The sequence below is a fragment of the Tupaia chinensis genome, unplaced genomic scaffold, assembly GCF_000334495.1.
Source record: "Tupaia chinensis unplaced genomic scaffold, TupChi_1.0 Scaffold000127_2, whole genome shotgun sequence".
Taxonomy (NCBI): domain Eukaryota; kingdom Metazoa; phylum Chordata; class Mammalia; order Scandentia; family Tupaiidae; genus Tupaia; species Tupaia belangeri.
Window position 1 is genome coordinate 1,326,038 of NW_006159596.1, and position 11,775 is coordinate 1,337,812.

The following is an 11,775-nucleotide window of genomic DNA, read 5'->3' on the forward strand; positions in this document are numbered from 1 at the left end:
GCGGGGTGATTTCTCACTTGCCCTCTCTCTGTCTCTGTCTCTTTCTGGCAAGACAAAAACCTCTAAAAAATAAAAATTTGTCAGAGGGTGCGTGCACTCACTGGAGAGAGACAGAGACAGAAAGAAGGAAAGTGAGAAAGCACCCAACTAGGGGCAAGGTCATGCCGCAATTACATTCTGTCACGATTTGGGGCATGCATGCACACACACATACACACACACATACACACCCGTGCACACACACACATACACACACCCGTACACACCTGTGCACACACACATACACACACACATACACACCCGTGCACACACACACATACACACACCCGTACACACCCGTGCACACACATACACACACATGTGCATACACACATACACACACGTACACACCCATGCACACACATATACACACACCTGTGCACACACACATACACGCACGTACACACCCATGCACACACATATGCACACACCTGTGCACACACACATACACACACGTACACACCCATGCACACACATATGCACACACACATATATACACCCGGCATTTCTCTCCAGCTGCCAGATCTGAGACATGACCTCCAGATCAAGCATAGGGGACATGTGGGGTCCAGCGCCTTAACCACTGTGCCCCTGGCTGGCCTGATAGGTGTGTTAATCACCAACCACTATCACATACGTGTCCCCTCACTTCACACAGCTGACCCGGAGGTGACAGACTTCGATGTGTTTCATTTTGGAACAATCACATTTTCAGAATAACCCGACTTAACAAATAAGCATCTAGGAAAGAACACTACTGACAATCTCATTTGTGATGTTACTTCATGAGTTAGAACTTAATCTGCATGCCACCGTTCATGGTTATGCAATATTTTCATTGTAGGGTAAAAACCACTAACGGTTCCCCACAATATTTCTGTAAGTAATGAATTACTGAGCTAGGTTTACAGAGGCTTTTTCAAAACCCCTGGTGCCTAGAGCTTCCAGAAAAATTAGGGGAGAGGAAAGGAAAATGAAATAACAAATTCATGGTCTGAGTGTTTTCATTCCCTTCATTCTTATCCTTTCAGAATATGTTTTTACATCAATTTAACTTTAGGAACAAAATAAGATGCTGAAGGTATTTTACCAAATGAACCTGTTGCTATTTCTCCAGGTTACACTATAAAAATGACTGACCGAACATGAGAAGGCTGAAAGACTGGAAGACGGACATAGGATATTTATGTTCTGTGAAGCAAAACATACTTGGAAAACATCAGAAGATAATTACAAGTATTGTCATTAAAGTCACCGCTGAGGGCTGGCCCCACAGTGAGGGCTGAGTGCTGTGCAGAGAGCGCTGGATCCCACATGGCCGACCACGGTCTGAGTCCCGTGTTGCCCCTGCGGGAATGTGCTGGGTGTGTGCGTGCATGCACGCTCGGGATCCTGAAAGAATGAAAAAACGGCAGAAAGGATGGCAGTGTGCCCAAGGCCTGTCGAGTGGTGCTCCCCCTTCTCTCTCTCATCCTCTCTCTCTGCCCTGTGCACGCAGGCACCCTCTGGCATTAAAATAAGGACAAAGCTGAAATAAAAGCTGTTTGAAACTCTACTGTGGAAGAAATGATCTTGACCTGGTTTTGCCTAAATTTGATATTCGTACAGGTTGAGCATCACTCATCCAAAACTCCAAAATACCAAATGCTCCAAAATCCAAAGCTGTGACCACAAGTGGAAAATTCTACACCTGTCATCATGTGACAGGTTACATACGGTTAAACACTGCAATACGAAAAGACTGTATGTTACCTTTAAACTATGTCTATGACGTATACATGAGACATAAGAAAACCTGAAATCTAAGCACTTCCGGTTCCAAACAATTTGGATAAGGAGTATTTCAACCTGCATTTGATAATGGTCCCCAAAGTCCCTTTAAAAACTCACAGGGCAGGGCCAGCAAGTGGGATGGTGGCTAAGGCCCTGGACTCTCATGTGGCTGACCAGTTTGAGTCCCAGACCTGGTGACTTGCTTTCTCACTTTCCCTCCCTCTCTCTGTCTCTCTCTAGTGAACACATGTGCCCTGTAGCAAATTAAAAAAAAATAATAATAATGATAAATAAAATTAAATAAATAATTCTTACCAAAGGGGGGGGAACAAAACTCTCAGGGCAGTTAATAGTATTTGTGTTGAATAAACTGTAGAAAACACACAAAATGACTTGTTCATTTGAAAGGTGTCTTTACACGGATAAAGGAGAAAATTTGCTTCATCGCATGCAATAGGCCACGCAGAACTGTCCCTTCACCCCATTGAAGTAGTGAAGAATACAACGTGTAGGAATGGGGACTCCAGAGCCAGACAACACAGCTCTTAAAGGACTTGAGAAATAGAGAAAACAGCCTTTGGGGTTATGCTAGGCATAGAAAGAAAGCTGAGGTTTCAAATGATAATACATTCCAGAGGATTTCTGAGTCCATAATAACTAACCAAAATTTTTTTAAGAATTATTTTGTTTAACTTCATTTCTTTTCATTTGACCAGAGAGGGACAGAGAGACACAAAAAGTGAGAAAGCAAGCCACCAGGTCTGGGACTTGAATCATGGTCAGCCATGTGGGAGTCTAGCACTTTTAATCACCACACCACCTGCCAGTCCTACTAATTAAAAATATTAAAGGCATTGTAGAAAGTTCCATTAAATCAGGATATGAAAAGGGATATACATATCAGGTTAATAAGAGGGAAAAATCCAGTTCATTAGATAAAGACCTGAGAGAAACACTACCTGGCAGATAGTACCTCAGCTACCCAATGAGTGAGAGATGAGAAAATATTGAGGAGAAAGTTTTATAATAGCAAATAAAGACAATTATCTTATAATAATAAAAATTACCTCTTAAATAGTCAAATCATCTTATTATACCTTTCAATAGAATATTTTAATGATCAAGTCATACAGATGTACAGGGTGGTTCTATATATATATATTTTTTTTTTTTGAGAGGTTTTTCACTATAGGGCACGTGCGCTCGCCAGACAGAGAGAGATATAGAGACAGAAAGCGAGAAATCTCCCCCCGGGGGGATGGTCACACCGCAATCCCTTCTCCTCCATTCTCCTCTTGGGATCTTGGGCACACACGCACACGCGCCTGGCGTGAGTTCTAAGCCACCGGGTCTGGGACGTGAACCGCAGTCGACTACGTGGGAGGCCAGCGACATAGCCATTACGCTAACTGCTGGTTCCCCTATTTTGATATTTTGTAACACATGGGTTTACCTTACACTGTCATACTAGGCATTGAGAGAATATAAATTATAGTATTTTCTTGCTTTCTTTATGGATATATTTAAAAAACAATATGGAGGCATTTAAAGAAACTGGGAGAAATAGGACAAAAATTCCTTTTACAAACCAGGCTGCTTCTTTTACTGAAATAATTTTTATTATAACAATTACATGTAAAAACAAGTTCATTTCTCTTTGAGTGGCTTACCTCATCTTCTGATCCAGACTTATTTGACTTATTACCTTCTTCTTGCCCTTCTATGATTTCTATTTCTTCCTCGCTCTTTTCCTCGGGCTCAGCTTCCTCTTCTAGAACACAGATTTCATTAAAGGCAAAGACTTGACAGATTAGAGTAATGAATGATGAATGAATGAATGAATGATGAATTGGAGTGTTACCACTGAAAAGTATTAAATAGAATAAAGGGGATTTATTTAAAGTCCAGTATTTTCAAAAAGTTCTTTCCATTCAACATTTTTTAAAAATTATAAATACTCATTAACTTACCATATTTTATAAATAAATCATATTTCAAGTAAGAGACAGGTTTAAGTAACTCGTAAGCAGTTTGTGTGTAATATGAAAACCAAATAATTATCATCTTTCCTGTGTTCACGTCTCAACATTTGACTCACCACATATATACTCTATCTATCCTTGTTCCCTGTGGACAGTCACATGCTTTTTTCAGTTACTGACCCTCCTTTGGATTCCATTTAGCCAGACCTCCAACGTTGCCAACATCATTACTGAGAGCTATTAAATATGCCCTAGTACTATATCCTGTAAAATCTCTAATCGCACTAAATATGGTGTTTAGGGAAGACGAAGTTGAAAATCTTCTGAACTTTATCCCTCCCATGTATTTCCATATCAACAACCTGGGACGATGTGGACACGTGGAAGAAAGTGGCTTCCGTAAGAAGGCCTGTGACACTCAACCATTTCAATTTGCGTGCTAGATAAATGCCATCTATGTAAAACTGACCAAAATTTCAGTATATTGGGCCAATTTCATGCCCTGGTGGTTGGGGCAGCCAGATCCCTTATGTCCACCATGCGGCTCAAGTTCTGAAGCTGCTAGCTTGAGAAACACACCAGGTCTGTGTGCACATGTGCCCAAAATCCTGAAAGGAGGGAGAAATGGAGGAGAAGGGATTGCAGAGTGACTGTTCCCCATGAGGGTGTGATTTCTCCTCTTGCTTTGTCTCTCCGTCTCTCTCTGGGGAACATACACACCCGCTAGTGCCAAGAAAAAAATGTTTTTAATATAGTAAGCACTACAAAGTTACAAAGATAAGGTTCTGAGAACTTACGATCTAAGTATAAATGGTTGTTTTAGATACCGTGACACACACGTTTATATGTATATGTGTATATACATAGGTAAATATGCATATATATGGATAGACATACATACATATATATTGTGACACACACATTTATATGTATATGTGTATTTACATAGGTAAATATGCATATATATATGGATAGACATACATACATATATATGAATTTTTTTTGACAGAGTCTGGTTTTTAAATCAATTGTTCCATCAATTACTAAATTAAAATAGTACTTCCAAGCATAATTTAAGTTGTAGAGGGTTCACTGTGAAGTTTGGTTTTATTTTTACCTGGATATGCATAGGAGGCCATCAAAGAACCACCACCAAAAACCCCTCAGTTCTACAGTTCTATCACTCTACAGGGTTGAGAATAGGGTGGAAAGGGAACGGAGGATCAGCCATCCTAGGAAATTAATCAAATGATTCAACATGTACAATGAACTGATACACAACAGCCCCTGGAAGACATAGTGCTGACTTCATGGCTGTGGTCGCTGGCCCTACACCTGGCTCTTCCTCTGCGGAGGCCACGACACACGCCTTCCATCTCTATATTCTTGGAGGCAAGCACAGTCCTTGCAAAAAGCTAAGACGAAGGGATTCCTAAGTGCTAGACTCCAAAGAGCCTCAGCACTGGACAGAAGACAAAAACTGCCAACAGGGCGACGGGGCAGAGGGTGCCCACTCCCCTTTGCCGGCCACCTCTTCTTGAAAATTCAGATATATAAATTCTATGATGAGCAAGTGAAATGGCTAGACACGTCAAGATAATGTACCACCTTTATGAGCTCTGCCCAGGGTCCCCATTATAAATCACTGTCACGGTTTTACCTTTTTCAAGGACTTCGCCATCGCTTTGCGTTTTTTCCTCTTCCACGTCCACCGGTTTCTCCAGGGCTGCCTTCTCTTCCTTCATGTCCTGCTCAAGTGCTCCCTTAGTTTGCGGTTTGCATATGTCTGTTTTTTTATACTCTGTGTCTTCATGTTTTTTCTGCGGTAGTTTAACATAAGCCGATTTTTACTAAACACGAAGCAATCACTTTAAAAAGGGTTTTGCAAGAACTGACAATCCACACAATGAACTATCACTAAAAATGCATAGAAAAGTTACTTTTAAGAATTACTTGTTCGATTCAAAGGACTCTGAAATATTATGAAATTTGAAAAAAAAAAAAGTTGAAGAAAGTCCATTTTCTTTACCTTTGCTCTTCTTGGCCAACAAAACAAAGCAATCAATGCTATTGGCAACCCTGCGGTCACAAAATAAATGCACCAAAGCCATGGGCGTTCTTCAGTGGCTGCCAGTAACTGTTTAAAGACGCCAGGCTGTAGAAGAAATAAGCATAGAGTATGCAATTCAAATTTGATAGCCCGTCCTTAGAATTACAGCCTACGAGAAGTCTTATTACAGCTAGGCATTTCATATTAGGCAGTGATGAACCCGCAAGCACAAGCGTGTTTACCCCCTTCCATCCTGAAAAGTCCAACAATGAGGACCCGCCAATGAACGAGACTTGGTAGTAAAAGGTGTGCTATTTAAAAGGGGACACTTCTACTCCAAGGAAAAGGATTGTTTCCATTTTCAGCAAATCTCAGGATAGAACTGAATTTTTAGATATATTACTTGATTTGTTCAAAAGTATCCAACTTGTTGATCATTCATTCTGTACTTCCAAAAACTGACTAATAAAATCATACCTTAGAATTACTGTGTTTTGCTTTTCTCTTTTATATAAAGAAGTTTCACATATGACCTTTAGTAAGAAAACTGTCCCTTATTAAAGTAAAAGCCAACACCATCAAATGTTCTAAAAAGTTTCAGAGTTAAGAATCCTTCTACCTACTCTCTGGATAATATTTGCTAGTGTCCAAAGAAACCAAACGCATTGGGTCGTCAGGAAAGTAATGACGGATTTTTCTGGTTTGCTATGCAAAAATGCATCATGACTTTTCTGATGACCCAGTAAGATAAATTTTTCTTTACAATAATTGATTTTACAGATACACTCTCCAAGATGTATTTTGTTAAAATAATTATCTTAACTTTCTAAACAGTGTTAAGATCTGAAAAACAAAACAAAACAAGACAAAAAAAAAAAAAAAAAAGAACCCTGGCACACAATTTATTGATGTCAACATTTCAAAGTGAAAATTACTTAAAATAAGTAATAAATAGTATTTAGATGATTGTGTAAAACTTAGTCATTGAATTGGCAAGATATATATATTGGCAAAAATATAAATAGTCTCATGTCTATAAACAGTAAATGGGGACCCGCAGTTGGTGTAATGGCTATGTTGCTGGACTCCCATGTAGTCAACTGAGGTTCAAGTCCTGGACCCAGTGGCTTAATCTCACACTGGGCACGTGTACGTGTATGCCCAAGATCCCAAGAAGAGAATGGAGAAGAAGGGATGGCAGCATGGCCATCCTCCCTGGGGGGGTGATATCTCACTTTCTGTCTCTGTCTCTCTCTGTCTTTCTGGCGAGCGCACATGTCCTATAGCAAAAACCTCTCATAGATGGATGGATGGATGGATAGATAGATAGATATAGCTAAACAAACAAACCAAACAGTAAGTGGACATTAAAGCCCATCAAAGCTATTATCACTGAATGAATAAAATGAGGTTGTAGATGTGCATATACAGTTCTACATATATGTGTGTGTGTATATATATATATGTGTGTGTGTGTGTACATATATATATATATATATATATATATATGTTGGGTTGTTGGAAAAGTCATAACATATTTTTCTATGCAAAATTTAAAATAAAATTGTATCATAATTTAGTTAAGCTAAATACTGTTTAAAGAAACTTACTCAAGTACATTTTCTTGGCACTTAGTAATTACTACATGTTTATTTGCCTTTAGAAGGGCCATCGCGATAACCTACAGCCAGGACCAAGTGCTATGTATGTATGTAAACATGCATATGTTTATGAATAGACATACACACACACATATGTGAATAATTTTTTGAGAGAGAGAGTCTGGTTTTTAAATCAACTGTTCCATCAATTCCTAACTTAAAATAGTGCTTCAAGGCATAATTTAAGTTGTAGAGAGTTCACTGTGAAATTTGGCTTTATTTCAACCTGGACATGCATGGGGAGGCCCTCAAAGCAGAACCACCAAAAAACCCTCAGTCCTTCAGTTCTGTCGCTCTAGGGTTTAGAATGGGGTGAAGTCAGCACCTTACCTCGTTAGCCTTTGCTATCATTATTTTCAATCCCCAACCATCTGCGGCCCAGCGATCTGCTACTTCCTTTTCCGAACAGATAATGAAATTATCAAAGTAGATATCAGAGTTCATAGACCAAAGCTCTAGCCCAAGAGCACGGAAAGAAGTCAGAAGAAACGGGTGATCATCTTCAAAATAATCTGGATTAGGAATTTTTCGAGGACTCCATACTCCCTGCAAGAAAAACATAATTGAAGACATTTTCAAATAAAGTAACTGCATTATAAATGCTGTTCAAGAAGTAGTGGCTGTTGAATAAAATTAGCAATACTAACTGGAAAAAAAAAAGAAAAAAAATTAACTGAAAGTAATTCATGAGTGAGTAATGAATTAGTGAAATAAAATCTTGTTCCTTCTTTTTCTGTCCTCGATGTCCTCGATGAATAATAAAGATTTTAAACTCCACAAAAATGGCAGTGATATCCAACACAAACAGGAATGTAATTCAGTTTCACAGGTGGTAGTATTTTAGACAGTTTGTTTTTAGATTTCATAGTTTTTTTGAGACAACGTGTCGTGCAAGTTGCCCGAGTCAGAAAGATCATTGTACTGCAAAACTGAAGCCCCTTCATTCAACACATACCCATGACAGCATCGTTAATCAATCCTATTGAACCTGGGGACAACTGTTCAATGGAAAAGTGCCCTTAGATCTCACACGATTAAACTGTCAATCAAATCCAATAAATCTGGCAATATGACCACTCACCAGCCTACTCTGCCATCCTGTACACCTTCCTGAGCCAAGCACTTACTATGTCGTACGCGAGGGGTACGGTGATAATCAAGAAAGACAAGCTTCCTGTATTTATCAAGTCTAATGGGGAGACGGACATCAGACAAACAAATGACCAAAATAAACATTCTTGGCATGGTGGTTAAGGTGCTAGGCTCCCACATGGCCAATCATGGTTCAAGTCCCAGACCTGAAAAATCACACCAGGCACATATGCATGTGTGTCCAAAATCCCAAGAGGAGAATGGAGGTGAAGGAATTATGGCATGGCAATCCCCCTGGGGGCATGTTTCTCACTTTCCTTCTCTCTGGTGGGTGTGCATGCTCTATGGCACTTAAACAAAATTTTTGATAACTGCTATTAAGAAATATCACAGTATATCGGGGCCAGCAAGTGGCATGGTGGTTAAGGCGCTGGACTCCCGCATGGTTGACCATGGTTCGAGCCCTGGACCTGGTGACTTGCGCTTGCTCTCTCTCTCATGCTCTGTAGCAAATGAATAATAATAATGATAAATGAAAATAATTCTAATAAAAGAAATATCACAATAAATAATAGACTATGCAGCCACATATATATGTAATGTTATAAAATTTCAATGAATAATTACTAGAGAGCCAAAGGGATAACATGCAATAGATATTACTAATATAAAAAGCTAGGCACACACAAAAAATATCTGATTGATATTAAAAGAAACTTGGAATCTTAATAACATTAAAAATAAATAGCAGATTAAATACAGGCAGTAATTACTGAAATGTACTACAATGCCTGAGTCCAATCTTGGCCAGAATTCATTTCTTATCCTTACTTCTAAAATAGAACTTTATTCCCAAGTGAGCATCAATTGATTATTAGGAAAGAATTCAGTAGGAAGTGATTTGTCTTCTATCTTTAATTTTTATTTTCTTGGAAAATTAAATAAAGAATGTTATATTTTTATAATAAAATACAAATTTGTTTCTATTTTCTTTGACTTCTTCAGATTCTTCAAATCAAATTTCTAAACGTTAATATTATCAAGAATTAGAGAGACCAGCAGAGGGCATAATGCTTATGTCAATGGACTCCCATGTAGTATACCGTGGTTCGAGTCCCAGACCCAGCGGCTTAAAATTCACACTGCACACGTGTGCATGTATGCCCAAAATCCTGAGAGGAGACGGGATTGTGGTGAACCATCCCCTGTGGGGGGTGATTTCTCACTTCCTGTCTCTATGTCTCTCTCTCTGTCTCTCTGGAAAACGCACATGACCTATAGCAAAAATCTCTCTCTCTCTAAAAGAAAAATAACAATTAGACATAACAGACAATATCGCACCATTTTTAACTTTACTAAGCAATTAGAATATTGAGTAATACCTGGTAGTTGGGATTATCGATCAGTGGAGGTCTCCATATTCCTTTGTATTTTGGGTTGTCTATCAAGGGAGGTTTCCACTCGCCACATCCAATCTGGCACGCTGGGTTGGGAATATGAGGAGCCTCCCACTCTCCGTCCATGTCCTCGTTCCTTGGGGTATTAGAACACAGCACATATAGTAACCTCAAGCCCCTCCTGCCAACCATACGAGCTAGAGACAAAAAGCAAATAAGGAATATTTCAAATAGACTTTTGAAGATGGAGAATGCTTACCAATCGTCGGGTTTCTCAGCCTTAGGATTCGGGATAAATCTTGGTTCATCATCAAGCCAGCCATCAGGTTTAGTAGCACTTAAATCTTCTATCTGAGCAGGTTCGTTTTCATCCCTGTAAATATGGTTTTGATTCATTACTAATCTTTGAAAAGCTTCAAAGTGCATGTTACAAAATTCAGAAAGTACCATGAAAGTATTCAGTTGTCAAGAAAGTCATGACATTTTTTCCGTCTTTCTGTGCAAAAATGCACCGTGACTTTTCAGACAACCCAGTATTTCCTTCCTGTCTCTGTGCTCCTCCCTCCCCATGTCTCGCTCACCTAAGCCCGCCAGCTTTCTGATGTTTGCATGTATTCCTGTTGTGTTCTACCATGCACACATGGATGTATTCTTTTTTTTTTCTTAACACAAATGATAATAAGCTATATGTGTTGAGTTTCTTTTTATTTATAACTTAAAAACACACTTGTTGGGACCAGCAGTTAGCATAATGGCTATGTCGCTGGACTCCCACGTAGTCAACCGCAGTTCACGTCCCGGACCCGGTGGCTTAAACTCATACTGGGCACGTGCACGTGCATGCCCAAGATCCCGAGATAATGGAGGAGAAGGGATTGCGGCATGGCCATCCTCCCGGGAGGTGATTTCTCACTCCTGTCTCTCTGTCTCTGTCTTTCTGGCGAGTGCATACACCCTATGGCAAAAACCTCCCCCCCCCAAAAAAAAAATGTCAACTGAGGCAGTTTGGAAGTAGGCCCTCCTACCAAGATGACAGCAGCTCTGACTGGTGGCTGGGCTGCTGCCTCAGCTGCTGCCTCCTGAGACAGCCTGAGCCAGAACCACTCTGCTAAGCCTCCCCCAGTTCCCTGACCCTGTGAAATAGTGTTTGTCATCCTCACCTGCTAGATTTTGGAGCAATTTATTACATAGGCATAGATCGTTAATATAGTAGATTAAATACAAAAAAGACATTATCTCCTAGCAAAACCACAATTAAGGGTTACCCAATCACACCACAAAATAATAATAATAATAATAATAATAATAATAATAATAAGGTTCTTAAAAAAAAAAGGGCCTGTATGCGTGCGTGCCCAAAACCCCGAGAGGAGAATGGAGGAGAAGCGACTGTGGTGTGGCCATCCCCCCTGGGGGGTGATTTCACCCCTTCTATCTGTTTCTCTCTCCTGCAACATTTTTAAAAATTTTAAAGTAAAAAAATAAAAGTAATAAGGTCCTTATGGAGAAATGACAAAGCATATCTGAAGGGCAAAGAAAACCTCAGTAAATGGAAGGAGACATATACAGGCATCTCTCACCATCTGAATTCAAGCTATGGGGACTCAGGAACTGAACACATATCTCTATTTTGGAAAAATATTTATAATCTTGCAGAATAGAAACAACACAAATATTCAGCTAGTAAAAAATGTATGGCTGGGACCAGTAGTTAGCGTAATGGCTATGTCGCTGGACTCCCACGTAGTCGACCGCGGTTCGTGTCCCGGACCCGGTGGCTT

At 39.7% G+C, this 11,775-nt stretch overlaps 1 protein-coding gene across 1 annotated transcript in view; it reads right to left on the minus strand.

Moving 5' to 3' along the window:
* The window catches only part of CLGN (calmegin), a 40,161-nt gene that overhangs the window by 827 nt on the left and 27,559 nt on the right, over positions 1-11,775 (minus strand). Inside the window, exons 9-14 of the mRNA XM_006144631.2 lie at positions 10,254-10,367; positions 9,980-10,130; positions 7,836-8,051; positions 5,824-5,949; positions 5,455-5,614; positions 3,483-3,583 (exon numbers count right to left, since the gene is read on the minus strand). Coding sequence (XP_006144693.1) covers positions 3,483-3,583; positions 5,455-5,614; positions 5,824-5,949; positions 7,836-8,051; positions 9,980-10,130; positions 10,254-10,367 — 868 coding nt within the window. The remainder of the gene's footprint in view (positions 1-3,482; positions 3,584-5,454; positions 5,615-5,823; positions 5,950-7,835; positions 8,052-9,979; positions 10,131-10,253; positions 10,368-11,775) is intronic.